This window comes from Taudactylus pleione, unplaced genomic scaffold (assembly GCF_031769625.1).
Source record: "Taudactylus pleione unplaced genomic scaffold, aTauple2 ptg000306l, whole genome shotgun sequence".
In the NCBI taxonomy this organism is placed as follows: Eukaryota; Metazoa; Chordata; class Amphibia; order Anura; family Myobatrachidae; genus Taudactylus; species Taudactylus pleione.
In genome coordinates this window covers 2256825-2275638 of record NW_028284707.1, presented here as the reverse complement: position 1 = coordinate 2275638, position 18814 = coordinate 2256825, and the positions used below count along the sequence as shown (strand labels likewise).

The window sequence follows — 18814 nt, the reverse complement described above, 5'->3', positions numbered from 1 at the left end:
TAAACCTAACCCTCCCCCTTTAGTGCCTAACCCTAACCCTCCCCATAACCCCAGTAGTTACATCGGGATGCCGGCACCGGATTGCTGACAGCTGTCAGGATTCCAGCGTCGGTATTCTAAACGCCGGTATTCCCTTTGCTGAGACATTGACAGTATCCCGTAGAAATGACCAGTGAATGAACGCACAATGCTAGCAAATGAACAGACAAGTCCAGTAAATTAATATGACATCAATAAAACATAGCCAATAGATCTAATCTAAGATTGTATGCACTAAAATTTAAGATTACTGTAATAAACCTGAGAATGTTCATTCACTGGTAATGTTCATTCACTGGCTGATTCGCCCTAACTCACAAATAATTGTGTAATTCATTGAAATAATAAAAACTCACATAAAAAAACATGTTCTTTTCCCCATTAAACAAACGCAAATCTTATATTTTATGTTGATCTCGAAAAACAGAACGCTGCTGTTCCCTGAGACATAATGAAAACTTTACCATATTAATACAATGCCAACATTGTTTACTAGGGTAATCTGAGGGCAGCGAGGGATACTTCAATACCCAAATTTGGCTGACGTCCCAACGCCGGAAATCTGACATTAAAAACTTGTAATGGAGGCTGTCATGCTATCAGGAAACATGACCAAGACGAAGAGCAGATAAGAATACTAATGATCGTATCTGGATAAAATGAAAAAGATTAGTTGAACTGAAGGAGCTGCTCAATTTTTTCCCAAAATATTTGTTTACACCCATATTCCATGCAACCCAAATAGGATTTAATAGAAAAATTACCAGGTTTTATTTAACTAAATAAATATGTTAAAGACTACACTGGGGGGGGGGGGGGGGGGGGGTCTATATATCAAAGTCCGAATACCCCATATGCTGTCTTTTGTTTTTTGTTCTTAGTTCCCACTAGAGGGCTTTTTTCTATTTTTCAAAGGCAAACGGCAGCAGTAGCCATAGCTGGGGGATCTCCAGCGATACTATAGCTCCCCTCTACAAGGCATGGGGGAGCTATCTATAGCCTTTATAACGAGAACTATGGCAGTACATGTACCGCCGCTGTCTTCCGATTACTATTTTCGAATCTGAATGGCCAAGTCAGGGGGTGGGGGGGCAGAAGAAGAAAAAAATATTTATTACTAAAAAAATGTTTGCCTTTGACAGATATATGTGAATAAAAGTTTTTGTTTTCTTTCCTACTAATTCATTTATTTTTTAAAAATTATATATATATATATTTTTCATTTTTATTTTTATTTTTTTGGGGAATCTGAAACTGCAACTCTAAACTTTGGGGGAAGTGCAAAGCGCAGAGGGGAGTCTTACCGCTGCCAGCCAGCATCGCCAGGGAACTGACCGTCTCTTCAGTTTCCCGATGAACTCTTTTCTGTTGCTGCGAGAAGCTGTGATAGATATATCTTTTCCTTCCTGCCAGAATTGATAAAATAGGCCCCTAAAAGGCAACACAAACACCAACACTGCTAAAAAGAATGATTCACAACTATCAGCATGATTTAATGCATCCTCTTCCAGTGTCTATAATCCACCCCACTGAGGTTGAAATATGGACTACTGATCTAAATAATAAAAACAAAGTGGTCTATGTATATTACATACATAGTGCCCCAAAGCACTATATGTAAAATGTAGGTATTACATATATACATTGATGGTGTTTTCAAGGTGCAGCAGATCTGCTGAAACGCGTCGGTAGAGGAGTGATTGCCAAATCCTAGAGGAAGTCTATACCAACAATAGCAGTATCACACCGCAGGAGCTTACTCCATCGGAACTGTTACATGCGTCAATTACACTCTATTCTGGTAGGAGGCAAATTTGTGTGAAGTTTTTATTCATGTGATATATCTACATATTCAATTTGTGATACGCGGATTTGTTTTCATATATATTGTGCTTTGTTTTAAACCTTCTATCGGATGAGGTGTGTCATGTGTGCAAACCACTTAAACTAAAGTAAAAAAAAGACACTGAGATGTAGATTTGGCAGATAAATTGATGGCGATTTATTGGAGCAATAATTATTTATTTATTTAATTTAAGGATGTATGGTGGCAAAGAAAGGACGGCCAGAAATCAGCCAATTCTGCAATGCCCACACACAAACAACAACAGGCATAGCAGGCGTATATCACCCAGAGTGCACATAACTATAGAACCCCTATAAGCAACAAAAGGTATCACTCCCCCTCTACCTTAACTACCAACCCGTTTGGGTGATGATACTGCCTCAGTTAGGTAGGTATAGCCAACTACCAGTCAATGAAGGTAGCGCACCTCAAATCCAAAACAGAAACAACCGAAAAAGTGGAGGGAGAGTGGGAAACCTGGAAACAAAGAGGCTTTGGCCCACACTTCTAACCCCTTATATAAACATCCCTATAAAACCCCTTATATAAACATGCCCCCCCCTCCCCTCCACTGCTATAGGCTACTTAATCAAGTGTTCTGCATACATGCCAGCCCCATCCTAAAGGTTTAAACCACCTTTTTTCTTATACTAATCATTTAGTTTCAATTATATAAAACGTGGAAAAACTTTGATCCATTGCGAACTCTGAAGGGAGGATTGTGATGTGCCAAACTACAAGGTTTCTTCTTGAAAGAGTCCTAATTATAAGACACCTTTAGCACATTTAATGGAGCAGTACCCCTTTTATTCTCATGCATGCTTCACAAAAATGTAATTTTCATCTAAAATAACAGGAGAATCTGTCACTCATTTGATAAAAACTATATTATGCTATATTTTTTTCTTTTTATTCCATATGATATCATTGGAGTGTTTAACCTCAGAAAAGACTGAGTAACATTGGATCCTGGAAATAAGGATAGTATTATTTATTATTATATAGCCTTTTTTCATGTGTGGTCAACAGAAGTGTGCGCTCTTATAATTGGTTGTCTCTTAAATGAAGCTCTAGTTTTTGATATATTGGTAGATACCGTTAATCATTTATTAGCTACTTGTTATTTGTGACAGAGAGTATTTGTTATCTTCATCCTGGATGAAGTCACTACTTAAATTGGATGCCGAAGCAGGTAATGATGGCTGGATTTATGGAACTCAAAATACAGATGTGGAAACACAATCAAGTAGACACATGCTGCTCAATGCAAAATCGGTTTTATTATGTTCAACTCTAAATCATCCCCTTACCGACTTCATACCGGTAAGTAGGCCTACACGTGGACCCCGTCACAGCACCCTAAGCTTGTGACATTACCCACTTTCTGTGGTATACATATTAAAATATTCATATTAATAATGTAATTGTGCTATTCTGAAGGTGGGCTGGTTTTGGGAAAATAAGAAAAAAGTGGAGAACTTTTTAAACAATAGGTTATTTGCCATTTTCAAGGCAGCAATGTAACTTTGGAAATAAAATGTGTTAGGAAATATAAAGTTTACTAAATTACTAACTGACTAAGGCCCCCATTTAGTAACGAGTTTTATCACCAAAATGAGTGATAAATTTCACTAAGTCTGATAAATGGTGCTCCAGCCAATCAGCTCCCAACTGTAACAGTTGACTATTGGAAGCTGATTGGCTGGAGCACCATTTATCATACACAGCAAAATTTATCATTCGTTTTGGTGATAAAACTCGTTACTAAATGGGGGCCTTAATGAGTATACTGGCACCCTGAGCTTCTGTGATGTCACTGGAAGCTCAAATAAAACAAAAGATGGCTTTTCTGATAGTGGGGTCTATTTACTAAGCTGTGTTAGGAGATAAAGTGAACGGTGATAAGGTACCAGCCAATCAGCTCCTAACTGCCATGTCACAGGCTATGTTTTAAAAATGACAGTTAGGAAAAGATTGGTTGGTACTTTATCTCCGTCCACTTTATCTCCATCTAAGGCAGGGATGGGGAACCTCAGGCCCAGTGGCCATATAAGGCCCATGGAATCATTTGGTCTGGCCCTCAGAGCTTTTTTCTGCCAGCCTCATCTGGCTAGCAGGGTGCCTAGAATGGCACTCTGCAGCCAGAATCTATGCAGCAGTCCTTAGGACGCTTCAGACGGTCACACCGCTGCCCTTACAGCTCCCCGGAGCATCCTCAGGTTGCTCCGGGCATTGGTGTAATCACTGGCGATTGTAACCCCGCCCCCGTGTGAAGGCACACGGAGGGGGCGTGGCCTGCACCAGGCCCGCGAATAATGTTATATATATCAAAATGGCTCTCAACAGAAAAAAGGTTCCCTACCCCTGATCTAAGGCTTAGTAAATAGAGCCCTGAGTCTGACAATTTTGTCAAAGTACAGCAAATTGTCCCATAATTACCACAAGTGGACTTCCACGATCACCGTGAATGATTCAAATCAACTGGAATTCTATTGTTATTGGACGACAAAAGTCGGCTGATGACATATAACTCCCATCTTATTTAAGTTGGAGAACGCGTGGTCGCACGTCACAGTAGCATGACCAGTGCTTCTGACATACTATGCTGCCACTGTCCCTTCTCCCTCCCCTAAATCCGTCTTTTCAATACTGAACACACCATAACAGTGAGCAGAAAGCACTTTGCAACCTTCCGCCTGCCTAAATTGGGACAGATGGGAGTTATGTACACATGACTGGGCTATTCAGCCTGCTAGAAAGTCTGCGGCCGAACTGCACACAAATCTGAAAATCTAGACCGTCAACACAGCCAGCAGATCAACTGCGTGGCCATCGGACGTCTAAGTAACTCCGGGTGTCCGGTGAAATCGCGCTGCCTGGGCCACTGAAGCTGCATCCAAGGACGCAACCACTGGCTTTGACACGCCCAGAAACTAGGGACAACACGCCTCTTTTTTTCTGGAATACTGGCCATCACCACTCCTAAACGTCAGAAACATGTCAATCATGCTGCGGCTTTTGGGGTACTGCGAGCGACATCGCAGATGCGCAATTATTTTGTAGATTGGGAATGCAGTCATTGCTGGCCCAAATCATTCTGCTGTGAGCCGGCGGGAACAGAAATGTGTTCTTCTCATTGCTCATCATACAAACTTCCATAAACCATTGAAAATTAGCTGTGTTCTTTCAAAATACTCTGTCCAAAAAATGATGCCCGAGTGAGCAGCCTCAGGTGGCTTCATTGCAGGCAAATCTCTGATGCTACAAATTTACCACAAAGTACTTTGTGCCTCGTACCTCCATCACCTCACTAGTTCCTGTTGCCTTACTGTGTGTAGGTGACAGGACAAGTGGGACGTGTGTGGTCAGCTTCATTACACTGACAGTAGTTGGGCTCGATTGTAGCAAATTTTTGCAGACTGCACATGTGCCTCAGCGAGCATTCGCATCTTTGCATATCTCCGAGCGCTTCTGGGTCGGACCCATCTCGACCGTGCTTCTGCGTCCATCCATTGGCCGTTACAAGATGGCAACTGAGTGTATGCAAGTAAGAGAAGCGCCTCCTTGGGGTGTTGTGGACATGTAGTCGGTGTTACACCATTTTTGAGCCGTACGTGTGTCGAGCAGACATTTCAGTTGCATCTCTTGCGTCTAATTTGATATAGGGATGGCCAGCGACCATCAATAATTCATAATCATCGATGGGTTATGGCCAACGTCGAATGTTTTTCCCATCGATGGGGGAGAACCAGATGGTCTCCCTCGATCCATGGAAGAACATAACCGAATAGTTTTTGTTTGTTTTTTTCAAGGTGCCGGGACACGGAGCATAGCTCCGTCCCCCCAACACCCACGAAGCCACGCCCCTGGTCTGATTTGCCCACGGGCCAGTCAGTCATGTAACAGGTATGACCATCGGTTGGTGAAGCCATCGATGGTCATCCATTGCATAGTTGATGACCGTTGATGGCCACTTTCTGTTTTGCCATCGATGGTCATCCCTAATTTGATAATGTGATTACGGCTGCTCTAACAGACGGAGAGCTGGGGGTAGTGCAGCCGCAGAGATCCATGTGACTCAGAACACGGGGGGATACTCGCATTAGCATTCCGATGGCAGACAGAGACCTGAATTTTGCCAGCTGTGCACACGACTCAGAATCACTCCAGAATGCGTGTAACTATTTAAAAGCAATGAATTATATTATCCTGCAAATAATCCTTGAGATGGCACCATATATATAGCATCTCCAGAGAATATTGCTGCTTAATAAACAATATGGCAGCTTTCACTGGGTATAATGCAACGTTAGCTCTCTGATTGCAGTATGCATTACCGTCCACTAACATACACACTATATATATATATATATATATATTATACACACATATACATAAGAATATAAAATAGAAAAGACAACTAAACTACAAACTACTAATAAACTATAATTTTCCTGTCCACTCACTCTTACTTTTTATATGTCAAACTTGTATCATTAAAACTCAACAAAAATCCTGAAGAAAACCAAACAATATGTAGCACGGCCTTTAACAGGCAGCTGTAATGAGAGACGTAAATTGATGAGACTACAACTTAAGATAAAAACAACTTTCCCATTCTGACGGCTAATGGTGGCGGGATCATTTCTGAAGGGTATCCGGTGACTATATGTAACTGTACCTCAGGAGGAGGAATAATGCACAGCTGTCACACAAGAAATGGCCAAAATGAATGCATGGGGTCACTTACAGCACACAATTAGGGCGACACCATGATCCTCATCACCAGGAACAGGCTCACTAAACAGATTTTACTGCCGGCACCTTGAAATAAGAGTTTCACAACTGGGAACAGCTGAATCTACCCATAATAATGAGGTATTATTGCATTGTTCACCTATTGTGCCCTAAAACAGCTCCCGATTATACTGCAATGTCCGCTCGTAGATGATTTTCTCACTTTGTACATGTCACATATGAAATTGCTGCCATTGGGCCTGATTCAAAGTTGTAAGCAATCCCGATGGTTTTCGTACAGCTCCGATGTTTGAAGATTTGCGCATGTCGAGGATTTGTACTGCACATGTGCAGATCTCCTTCTGCAGGCTCGCTCGCTGTGCCCGGACGTGATGGACAGGCTGCGGCCATTTGGGGGGGGCGTCAAGTAGTGCCCCAGAAAACGGGGGCATGGCGTCCACATTTTCTGGGCACGTGCTGAAGTCAGTGGCTGCCTCCTTGTACGCTGCTTCACTGGCTTCAGTTGCATGAAAACACCGCCCACCCTGAGTAACCTGAAGGTCACTCAGATGTCCGATGATCGCGCAGAGTGATCCGACATGGATCACATAAGCCGGCTGGACGTACTAGGAAAGACTAAAAGATCTTAATATGTATAGTTTGGAGCAGAGAAGGGAAAGGGGGGACATGATAGAAACGTTCAAATATATAAAGGTGTTCAACAAGGTGAAGGAGACATTCTTCAGAGAAAGAGAAGTATTAGAACAAGAGGACATGTTCTGTAACTGGAGGGTGGTAGGTTCAGGGGAAATTTGAGGAAAAATTACTTCACAGAAAGGGTAGTAGACAAGTGGAATAGCCTCCCATCAGAGGTGGTAGAGGCTAAGACAGTAGAGCAATTTAAACATGCATGGGATAGACATAAGGATTTCCTTCAGAAGAAGTAAGGATCAATAAGGGTTGAGGTAACAATATGTTTAAAAATGGGGCAGACTAGATGGGCCAAGTGGTTCTTATCTGCCGTCAAATTCTATGTTTCTATGAGGCTTCTATTCACACAAGACGCTTCCTGCAGCATTAGCATATTATTGTACTGATTGCGCTATTGTGCTACTGCGTCCATCTCTGAATAAGGCCCATTGTGCGTTTTGTGTATTTGCTTTACATGGCTAACCTGATCATCCTAAATAAAAAGCTACAGAAGTCAATATATACCAAAGACTGTGCATTACTGAACTATTTAGTACACAGGGTTTGGGGTTTCTTATCCTGAAAGGTCTAAAAGCCAGGGACAAAGGTAGAATTATTGGTGATGCTCAGTTATTTCTCAAATGCACTGACCTGATCGCCAAGCGGTAGGGAGTCGTCAGTGACAGACATGCATGAGTCTGCATTAGACCATTTGCAATAGTTTCCTTTCTGGGCATGTACAGAGTTAAATCACACGGTGCTCGAAGTTAAGAGCCCAATAATCCCAATAGTAATTCCCGTGTGGACCTGAAAGAATGAATACTTTGGGCCTGATACGCACACAGGTCGAATGCGGCCGCATCTAGCGATCAAACTACGCACACGCGGTAGCGAATATACGCACCTTTGCGTATCTTAGGCAGATTCTGAATTAAGTGGATCCCAGTCATTTCTCTTCATCCGTGACGCAGACGTTACTGGGTGACAACTGTGCGCAGGCACGGAAGAGAAACCTATCGTGGGAGTAGAGCTGGCGAGTAGCCAGCTACACCGCACTCTAAGTCAGGTGTATGCGACGGGGCCGCCTATTCAGTCGTAATTCTTGTACCTACTGTAGCATGGGGTACGTCTTAGTGCCGGGGGCAATTATGATGGCTACTATCAGCTCTTTAGGTATATTAGCATCATCATTCCATCTGAAATCCGTTCACTTTCAGATTGCGGCCGCTCTCAGGCTGGCGCGCGGCCCAGATTCAGCGCTTTTGCATTCAAAAAGCTACTAAAATTCAGAAAATTGTACAAATATAATATAATAAGCCCCTTCCACCCACATGTCAACTTCTCACCGACGGTCTACCAGCTGATTCTCCGGGAAGGATTTTCAAACACGTTTCTGCTGGCATCAGGCAATGTTCTCGTTGCAAGCTTACCATGTCTGAAAGAGCTTCACATTTTACTGCCACCGGTGTCCAATAAATCCGACCACTGTACCATCTGAGATCTGCTGGAGGTGGAGATATCAGTGTGATGCCTTTCTCTGTGGATTTCCTCCTCAACTTAAATGTCTCCATTACGTTCTCCTCTGTCACATGAACTGGGTATAAACTTACCCTTTAGTGTTCTAGGGAAGGATGTACCATATGGAAGCCAAATTCCCCCCCCAACTGGGAGATTTCCCAGAGGGGAGACCAAGGCGATCACTGTGGGGGGTGGAGGTGGTAAACTTTTTGGCCCGCCCCATTGTGACACAATACTGCAAATCATGGGTCATCACGAGATGCTTTGCCAGAAATTGCGCCATTACTTCCCTGCGTCTTGTAATTTTCACTAAAATGTAGGCGAGGGAGGTCCAGGGGGCTCCCGAGAAAATTGTCTCCCTGACGTTTCGGAGGAGTTGCCAAGTAATGCGCAAAGGGCGACTCTGAGGTATCATAACAAGGAACGTGGATTCTTAGTTTAAACTTGAAAGCAGATATATTGGGACTGAGTTAAGAACTGGAGCAGGAGTGTAAGCCAAGTCCATATGCTGTTATATAGCTCAAGTGCAGAACATAACAACGTACTCAGCCGGGTTCTATGACAGATGGCTCCCAGTGGGAGCAGACAGAAGCAGGTACTGTAGTAGACAAGCCGGGGCGATACACAGGTGAGCAAAGAGCTCAGACAGACCAGCCCAGTACACAAATGAGCAGTTGCAGGAGCAGATACAAGCGGGTAGTCATACGAGCAAGATAGGTAGACAGTAAATCTGCAGTATCAGAGCGGGGTGAGCAAATGAGCCAGAAACAAGAGCTATAACCTAGCAATCTGCTAGGTTTGCCCCTCTTTGCAGTGTCGGGGGGATCCCGAGGGCACAAAGATCTGCCGGCAATTTCACACAATCTGTTTATTTCTGGCAGGAAAGGAGCACATATTCAGGGCCAAATGGGAAGCAGATCCCGACATCCTTTTAAAATAACAAACTGCAACCTGCCAGGACACATTTGTTTGACCAAAATGATAAACGCTGTACTTGGCACGATAATCTAGACCAGGAGAAAGCAACAAGAACCATCTGTTGTGCAACTAAAACCTAGTATGTGTATGTTGGTGCCTGAAGTTCCACAACTGTTCACCAGTTGAAGGAGAACACACCTTGATTGGGGGAGCATCTCCAACAAGTAACTTTATCCGTTTCATATTAAAACATAAAAAGGAAAGATCCACGGCCCCTAAAGATAGCCACTTGGCCTGCAGCCTCGTGTTTTTATACGGTCACATATGTTGACTTCTGATATCCTAATATTTTACGGTATGTAGGTATTATTCTACTTATGAAAAAAAAAAAGGATATTCCCTCCAGCACACTGCAGCAATATCAACAAAAATACTTGAATCCTACATAATAACAGAAATTCAGAGGTATTGGTTACATACATTTGCAAATATATGAATAAGCGCCGGGCCAACGTCAAGGCTCCTCTATACCGCTTATTCATATATTTGCAAATGTATTTAACCAATACCTCTGAATTTCTGTTATTGTGTAGGACTCAAGTATTTTTGTTGATATTGCTGCAGTGTGCTGGAGGGAATATCCTTTTTTTTTTTTCTGTAGTTCAGTGTAAACCCCGCCCTTTGCAAGCACCTGTGCAATGTCATCAAGCTGATGTGAGCAACCACCATACTTTTTGTTATTATTCTACTTATATCTACACTGTGTTCACCAATTACTGCCTCCCCAAAAGTGTCCTTCAATCAGGCTAAAGAAATGAAGCCTAGTGTGCACAGGAACAAAGGATTCCATCATGAGTCAGGTATGTATATTTCTGATAGGATTCTAATGCTGCAAACACATGCTGTGATACCCAACTATGTGACCCCCAATAGGAGCACACTGTCTCATAATACTCCAATCAATAGGATACTTAATGGGAATGTTGGTAAATTGGGTCCAGAGTTGCCTGCAGATGTCTGTAAAACCCAGTGATACTGGAATAGATCTGTCTGGGCGGCCAAAGCTCCGTATATATTACCGACAGTTGTGCAAAAAGTGGGCTGTGAACTTGTCGGCTGGCGATGGGGGGATACCCACAAAATGTACGCATCCCCAGAATGTATTAGATATCTGCTGTTTTCAATCGCAATAGCAGCCCCCTTAGATTTATATGGGAGCTGATTAATTGTGAGATTTGCCAAGCTTGGACCCGTTAGGCATTGTAGTCTACAGGCTACATACCGCAGATTTTACCGGGAGAGGGATCCTCCGGATCCTTCCCCAGTAATGGCTACTCGCGCACGCCAGGTAGGGTGACCGCGCAGGTACATTGGGCAGCCGAGAGTTCTCTGTCCCAGGGTGTGTTCACAATACATCCAGATGATACAGAATATGTTATCGCGAATAGCATTGGTAAAAAAAATCTAATCATTGGGTTAATAAATGGGCCCCTAAATATTTATTAGTAGATGTAAGCTTGTGTTTTGAGGCTTAGTGAACTTTTAAAGATGAATAATGTGTTGTTTTGATACTATAACGCTGCTTATATTATCCCTCTCAGTACAAAAACGCCACTATAGCACATTCTATTTGCCTTTCACCTACCCTAACCTCACCATAAACCTACATAGTTGTTTGGCAACACCTAACAAAAACAGAGGATAAGGATTATCACAAACCTGCTGGAATTCCGATTATTACATTTGACATTTTGCAAACGGCTGGCACAGCATTAATCAGGCGATATATATATATATATGTATATGTGCGTGAGTGTAAAAAACAAATATAAGGCTACAAGACGGCTCAGTCTTGTGCCCATGAGATGCACTTGATGTGGCAGGATATTTAGATCCAGACAAGAAAAAATGTTTTATTTAATACACTGAATATTTTTCCTGGCAAAGAAAAGTGAATTAAATGTCAGATATAGCAAGCTTGCACCCTGCGCCGAGAATAAAATAAATGCCTTAAAATCTGTGTGGGCGTATGATGTCAAATTACACTAAACGTATACTGAGACGGGAACAGCTTCCTTAATTTCGTCTCTTTGTTGTGTGTAGGCCATTTCAGATGTTTTTAAGTGATCGCATCACCCACACAGTGGAGGGAGCCATTCCTACCGTAATTCCCATGTTACATCCATGGCCAAACTTTTCAACGGTCCATTCGCCATACAAGCTAATACCTCTACATGACGGATGTGGCGCCATACTGACTAGACCAGATACTGAGAATTACATTCGCCATACAGATGTTACCACCGTGTAACACCATGCACTCAGAAGAAGCGGGACTAAGAATCACATCTAAGAAATATTAGTTACTTAATAAAAGCTGAATAATAATATTTTACTAAACATTTTTAGTTTTCCGGAACGCTAGTTTTGCAATGAAAATGTCACAATGATTGTTTTACCTTCATTTAATGGCTAATTAAATTGTTTTTAATTAGTAAAAAATGTTTAGATTGTAAAATGTTTAAATCATAATCTTCCCCCCATTATTTCCCAAAATTTTGGGGATAATGTGCCTGTTTCTTCCTCTGCACTTCAACAGACATTATTATATAGGTTCTGATCTTTTATATACTACCTACAGATGTGTCCTCATACATCTAGCCTCAATACGCCATGTGGCGCAGGACGCCTGCCGAGAGTGACCTGTGCTGAGCAGTGTAGCGTCTTTTTCATGTCTTTCTTGGCCGAAAATGTGTCATCAGACAACACTGATTAAAGTGATATGAGACACTGAGCCGCTCGCTCTGAATCAGGGCCCTCCTCCATTAAAATGGAGCGTCCTCCTGGACGCTCGTATAGCTGTGGGTGACCACCCACAGCATATACGAGCGTCCAAAAAGATGGTCGCGATGGTCTTGACCATCGCGACCATCGGACTTGCGACGGAAACCCTGCGGTAGGGTTTCCCAGCCACAAGACCTGGAGTGATTTTGGCTCTATCAGAGCCAAAATCACTCCCACTGACATCACTAGTGATGTCAGTGGGGCCGGCTTCAGACGGTAGGCGTTCCCATGGGAACGCCTCCGTCTGGCAGGCACGCCCCTGGCACGCCCACCAAAGGGGGCGTGCTGTCAGTCACCATCGACAGCACGCCCCCTTTGGTGCGAGACCTGGAGCGACAGCTTGGCTGTCGCAGTCCGGGTCTCGCGCATGCGCACGACGGAGGGAGCTCCGTCGTGCGCATGCGCAGTGGGGAACATCGACCCACTTGCGAGCGTACTGCCGCTTGCGAGTGGGTCTGAATGACCCCCTCAGTCTGAATCTGTGGGCCTGATTCAGACCCGTTCGGATGGCTGCGTTCGCTCCTAGCCTGCTGATGTTTGTACTCTGCGCATGCGGACAAGACGCAGTGCGCGAACTAGTCCATGCGATCGGGAAGCGATCGCAGCCAGTACACAGACGCACCGCGAGCATGAGTGACAGAACGTGCCGTGTGTGTGGGTGGTGACGGGTTGGTCGATGGTAACGGGGGTGTGGTGGTGTGAACACAGGTGTGTCTGTGCGTTGGAACGCCATTTCAGGGGCGTGCATAATTAAGATGCATTGTCAACATACACATCACATGGCTGAATGACACACAGCAGCACTCGCAGTGCTTGCACGAGGGTATGCTCAGCCACAAGTGGTGCGTATGGGTCCGATGTTACTCGATGTTACCGGTTGTTTAATACACTGCCTGCAAGTGGGTGTCTTGTGTCAGGTTGGTGGGCGTCTAAATACATACCGCAATTGCACGGCAAAACATAGTGGACGTGCTGTCTTGCTAGCAATCACGGGATTTGCATACTTTGGCTGCTGACGGCTGCGTGCGAATGCAGAATAGCGAACTGGTCTGAATCAGGGCCTGTATACGAAACACAACATAACTTGTCGTGTAATAAAGCCACGGCCAGTGCATCGTGGCACCTAGTATACAGATTCAGACTCAGTCGCACACAGGGCCTGATTCAGAGACATACGCTAACCAGGTGGTTAGCGCACATCTCCAATGGTGAGTGGTCTGCGCATGTGCAGAATGGGTCTAGCGATCTCGCTTGCAGACCCCCGCCCAAGCCGCGGCATAATTAAAATGCTGCGGCATTTGGGGGGGGTACGGAGCAGGGGTGTGACTGACCACCGTTCATGGAAACAGGGGCGTGTCGCCCCGTTTTCCGGGAGGAATGAGGCCTAGGCCTGTCTCGGTGGATGCAGATTTTCTGGCCTCGCAGCTGCCAGGAACATGCCAGGCGGCTGCGGTAAGCTTCAGCTGCCGCAGCCTGACCAAAAGAGTAACCTTCGCGACCATCGGTCGTGATGGTGATCCCAGTCTGCAACCACAGTCGCAGTGCTGGGATTGCAGATGCAGCAAGGAGGTGACCGTTTCCTACAGACACCTCCTGCTGCTTTGCATTTGGGATGGATGAAGTTACGCAGCTGCTTGTGTCCGTTTCTGCAATTCCATCCATCGCTGAATCAGGACAGGAGATATCAATATCAGTGTTGCTTATCAAATGAATCAGAGCTGTCTTATGAAGCGGTTTGGTTGCTTCACATTGCGACTAAGACGCAAGTTCGGGCAAAAGAGAAGCACGGTGCAAGCTGAGTTGCATGGGAAAGCCTGTTTGGCGCAACTGCAGCAATATTGTTTGAGGACACATCTGTACATATTAAACAGCACTTTACATAGAACATTAAATCATTCACACCAGTCCCTGACCCGAGGAAGCACACAAAATATGGTTAATTTAGTCAATATCCAAATAATTTACCAAGTATGTCACTGTAGTGGGAGAGGGAACCGGAGCACACGCAGCACATACAAACTCCATACAGACAGGACATATTCAGAATGGAACCTATGTCCCCAGTGCTTTGAGGCATCAAGGTCACCATCTGTAATGCATGCAATTATGACAGACATAATAAAACCAGTGGCGAGTTCCATTTACCTTTGCATTTCGGGTTAGTCTAAAACACAGGTTCTCAAACTCGGTCCTCAGGACCCCACACAGTACATATTTTCCAGGTCTCTTCACAGAATCAAAGGTGAAATATTTATAACCACCTGTGGATCTTTTAAAATGTGTCAGTGAGTAATGAATACACCTGTGCACCTGCTGGGTGACCTGGAAAAAGTGACCTGTGTGACCTGAGGACCGAGGGCCTGATTCAGAGCCGCTCGTAAGCAGCCGCTCGTTCGCTCCGAGCGATGTTCGCACATCTGCGCATGCATATGGGTCGTAATGCGCATGCGCCAACCAGTCAGTGCGGTCGGAAATCGCGTGTTCAAATTAGCGAGTGCCTGCTAATTTGAGTGACAGGATGAGGCGTTTGTGGGTGGTAACAGGGGAAGGTGCTTGAAAACGAGGAGTGGAGATCCGAACGCAGACGTGCCAAACGGTCAAAACGGGCGTTTTAAGGGTGTGCATAATTAACAAAGCAGCGTCATCGACCACGTCACTTGGTTGTCTCTTAGCCTGAACTGTTCGCATGATTGCGGTAGGAAAATCCAACCACAAGCACTGCGAGCAGTTCAGACGCCTTTCGATGTACTCGATTAATCTAATAAATAGCGGAGATGATGTATGATGCGAACGGCCAGGGGGGCGTCTTTACAAAATAGCGAGCGCATATTTCGTTCGCTCGCTCAGACATAGAGGCGTCAACAGACCGCAAAGAGCGAGCGCTCAATTTAAATATCCGGCCCCTTTTTCCTGAACGAGCGAGCGCAAATAGCGTCCGGCTCTGAATCAGGCCCCGAGTTTGAGAACCTCTGGTCTAAAACGATCTCATTCCAGTCTTAAAACCTTATTAACCCCTTTGCTGAGGACAAGTGGAACTTGTCGCCCGCATATACCTTAAAACAGCAGACAACAAGTCCCACTCATGGTCCATAATGAAGGACATTTTGAAAAAAGAAATAAAAATCCTGACCTTCTGCCAAATGGCATTGATTTCTGGTGGGTGCTCACAGCTATTATCCTGGAGGAGGCCACAGGTAATTTAGTTTCTATATAAAAAATGGTATGCCTTGTTGGGTACCATCTTATTTCTACACATTTTAAGTCTTTAAGCCAAGATGGCAAAAAATATCAAAAACATAATAATAATAATCATATTCAATTTCAGATTCTGCTATGAAAACGTAGAGTCGGTTTTTTTCTGTTATAGAAAGGATGATTATGCCAAAGGAAGAACCCAAAATGTATTTCTTTGTGGTGCTTATAAATAAACAATATACACATTTGCTTTTAGCTCACTGACTTGAAATATTAATCAAAAAAAAAAACACGTTTATTTGGACAATTTGGGCAGATTTTATTTGTTAAAAGAAGCAAAACAAAATAATTATGGTATTTTCTAAAAATTCAAAGTAATTCAAATAGGACTGCTGAGTTGCATTGGAAGACGTATGCATCACCTTTATTTAGATACACATACAGTATATATGTATATACCTTTATCGTTTCGTTGGGGACTCCGGGATCTGGCGCTTTATCCAAGTAAGTTGTCAAATCTTGATCGACATGTTCAAACACCAGTGTTAGCTTTGTCTCTCTGTCTGTCCGCGATACAGTACACACATCAAATAACCTGCGGAGGAAAGAATGACAATAATGAATAATCTAAATATTGTATACATCTGACTACCCTGTAACATTGCATACACAGAAACTGCTGTTGTTCTATGTAAGGTACAGGTGACATATTTAATAATTGCTAACAGCGACAGCTCATACCATCTAGGTCCCTGCGCACAGGCACTGTATCAGCTGCAGCCCACTGAAGCCGGGTAGAACTATCGAAAAGACAGAGGAGTGGTTTCCTATTGGTAGAGCTCTCTCTGTTAATCGCAGCCTGGACTTGCAGTCCCTAGTCCTGGGACAGTCTGTCCTGTGTGTGATTGGTAGGTAGCGCTTCTAATGGGAAGACACTACCAGTCAAGGCAGAGCACGAACTCACTGGCTCTCTGGAGGTGGCGGATTTTAGTGGGGGGAGTGGGGGGGGGGGGGCGGGGGCCGCAGGCCCTAGGTAAAATCCACCATTGATTGCTAACATTAACCATATACATATATATACAGCGGGTAAAATAAGTATTGAACACATCTATATTTTTCTTCTCAGTAAATATATTTGTAATGGGGCTATTGTAATGAAATTTTCACCGTACCCATGCAATCCACAAATGCAAAGAAATCAAACCATAGATGTCCATAAATTAAGTTATGTGTAATAATGTGAAATGACACAGGGAAAAAGTATTGAACACGCTTATAGAAATTAATTTAATACTTCGTACAATAGCATTTTTTGGTAATGACAGCTTCAAGATGCCTCCTGTATGGAGAAACTAGTCGCATGCATTGCTCAGGTGTGATTTTGGCCCATTCTTCCACACAATCTTCAAATCTTGAAGGTTCCGTGGGCCTCTTCTATGATCTCTGGGCCTGATTCAGACCCGCTCGTGAGCGATGAGAGCTCGCAAGCGGGTCAATGTTGCCCAAGTGCGCATGCACATGACAGAGGCGGCTCCATCGTGCGCATGAGCGAGACCCGAATAACGACGGCCAAGCCGTCGTTATGGGTCTCGCACCGAAGGGGGCGTGCTGTCGATGGTGATTGACAGCACGCCCCCTTTGGTGGGCGTGCCGGGGGCGTGCCTGCCCAGATGGAGGCATTCCCATGGGAACGCCTACCGTCTGGGGCCGGCCCCACTGACTAATTACTGATAGATTGCAGCTGGTGTCTTGGCTTTCCATGCCTTTTTGCACCTCCCTTTCTTCATGTGTTCAATGCTTCTTCCTTGTGTCATTTTATATTATTACACATAACTTAATTTATTGAACGTCTATGGTTTGATTTCTATGCATGTGTGGATTGCATGGGTTGTTGCTGACATTTGGTGAAATTGTCATTACAATAGCCCCATTACAAATATATTTACTGAGAAAAATATTGATGTGTTCAACACTTATTTTACCCGCTGTATATTGGGGCAAATAACAGTTTGCTAATTTGTGACTTTGAAAAATCCTGAGTTAGTAGCAAAAACCATTAAAAAAAAATCATACACTGTCCAAAGTATGATTAATCGTATTAAATTTGCTTCCTGCAGTGCATATGTCATTTAAATAGACAAGAAACATACTCTATTATGCAACCAGTGTATATGCATTTATATACAGTATATTTCTATACAAAAGCAGTCTAAAGACTGCAGATGTGTCCTTATCCACTAGTGCTGCAGTTGTGCCAAACAGACCTTCTCGGCACGCCGGATCCGGTGTGCCTTGGCTTGCACCGAGTTCCTTTTTAACATCTTTTTCGCCCATAAATGCGTCTTAGTCACAATGGGTGGGATCACTCATCACAAGCATAACAGCATTTACTAACACCGTATGCTTGAAGAAAATCACAATGGACAGCTCACCCAGTCAGAGCTGTCCTTTGCAATAGAAAGAATTCCAGGTTTAGGAACCAGGAGTCCTTCTGTGAATGAGTCAAGTGACGCACACGCTGCGTGGAATGCTGGGAGGGATACAATTGTGTCCCCAATTCATAATACCCCACACATCTTTAGCATCACATACAAAATTTTGTTCTTCAAAACTGAAATGTGCACCCTGCCAAAAAAAAATCCTGGAGTGAAAACAACCCAAAGACAGTGGTAGCAAGTAATAATGTGATATGATAAAAAAAAAAAAAATCTTCCTTAAAGTCCCCATATACGGTGCAATATGCACCTTGCGATGCGTTGGCCAGTCCGATGGCTGCCATATCGGGCGGTCCCCACACACAGAGCGATCGGGTAGCCGACAACCCGATATGCCGACACCCCCTTCCCCACCCGCATAGTGCTACATGGGATCTCCCCCAGATCAACTGAACATGCAGAAAGATCTGGAGGAGCGGTGTACGATCCCACGGGAGCGCGCACTGGGCGATATCATACCCACACACGGAACAAAATAGCAGCGATATATAGAATCGGATCGGCTGCTATATCGCACAGTGTATGGGGGCCT

At 44.0% G+C, this 18814-nt stretch overlaps 1 protein-coding gene across 1 annotated transcript in view; it reads right to left on the bottom strand.

The window, feature by feature from the left end:
* The window catches only part of CDK6 (cyclin dependent kinase 6), a 198594-nt gene that overhangs the window by 116174 nt on the left and 63606 nt on the right, over nt 1-18814 (bottom strand). Inside the window, exon 3 of the mRNA XM_088442192.1 lies at nt 16247-16382. Coding sequence (XP_088298318.1) covers nt 16247-16382 — 136 coding nt within the window. The remainder of the gene's footprint in view (nt 1-16246; nt 16383-18814) is intronic.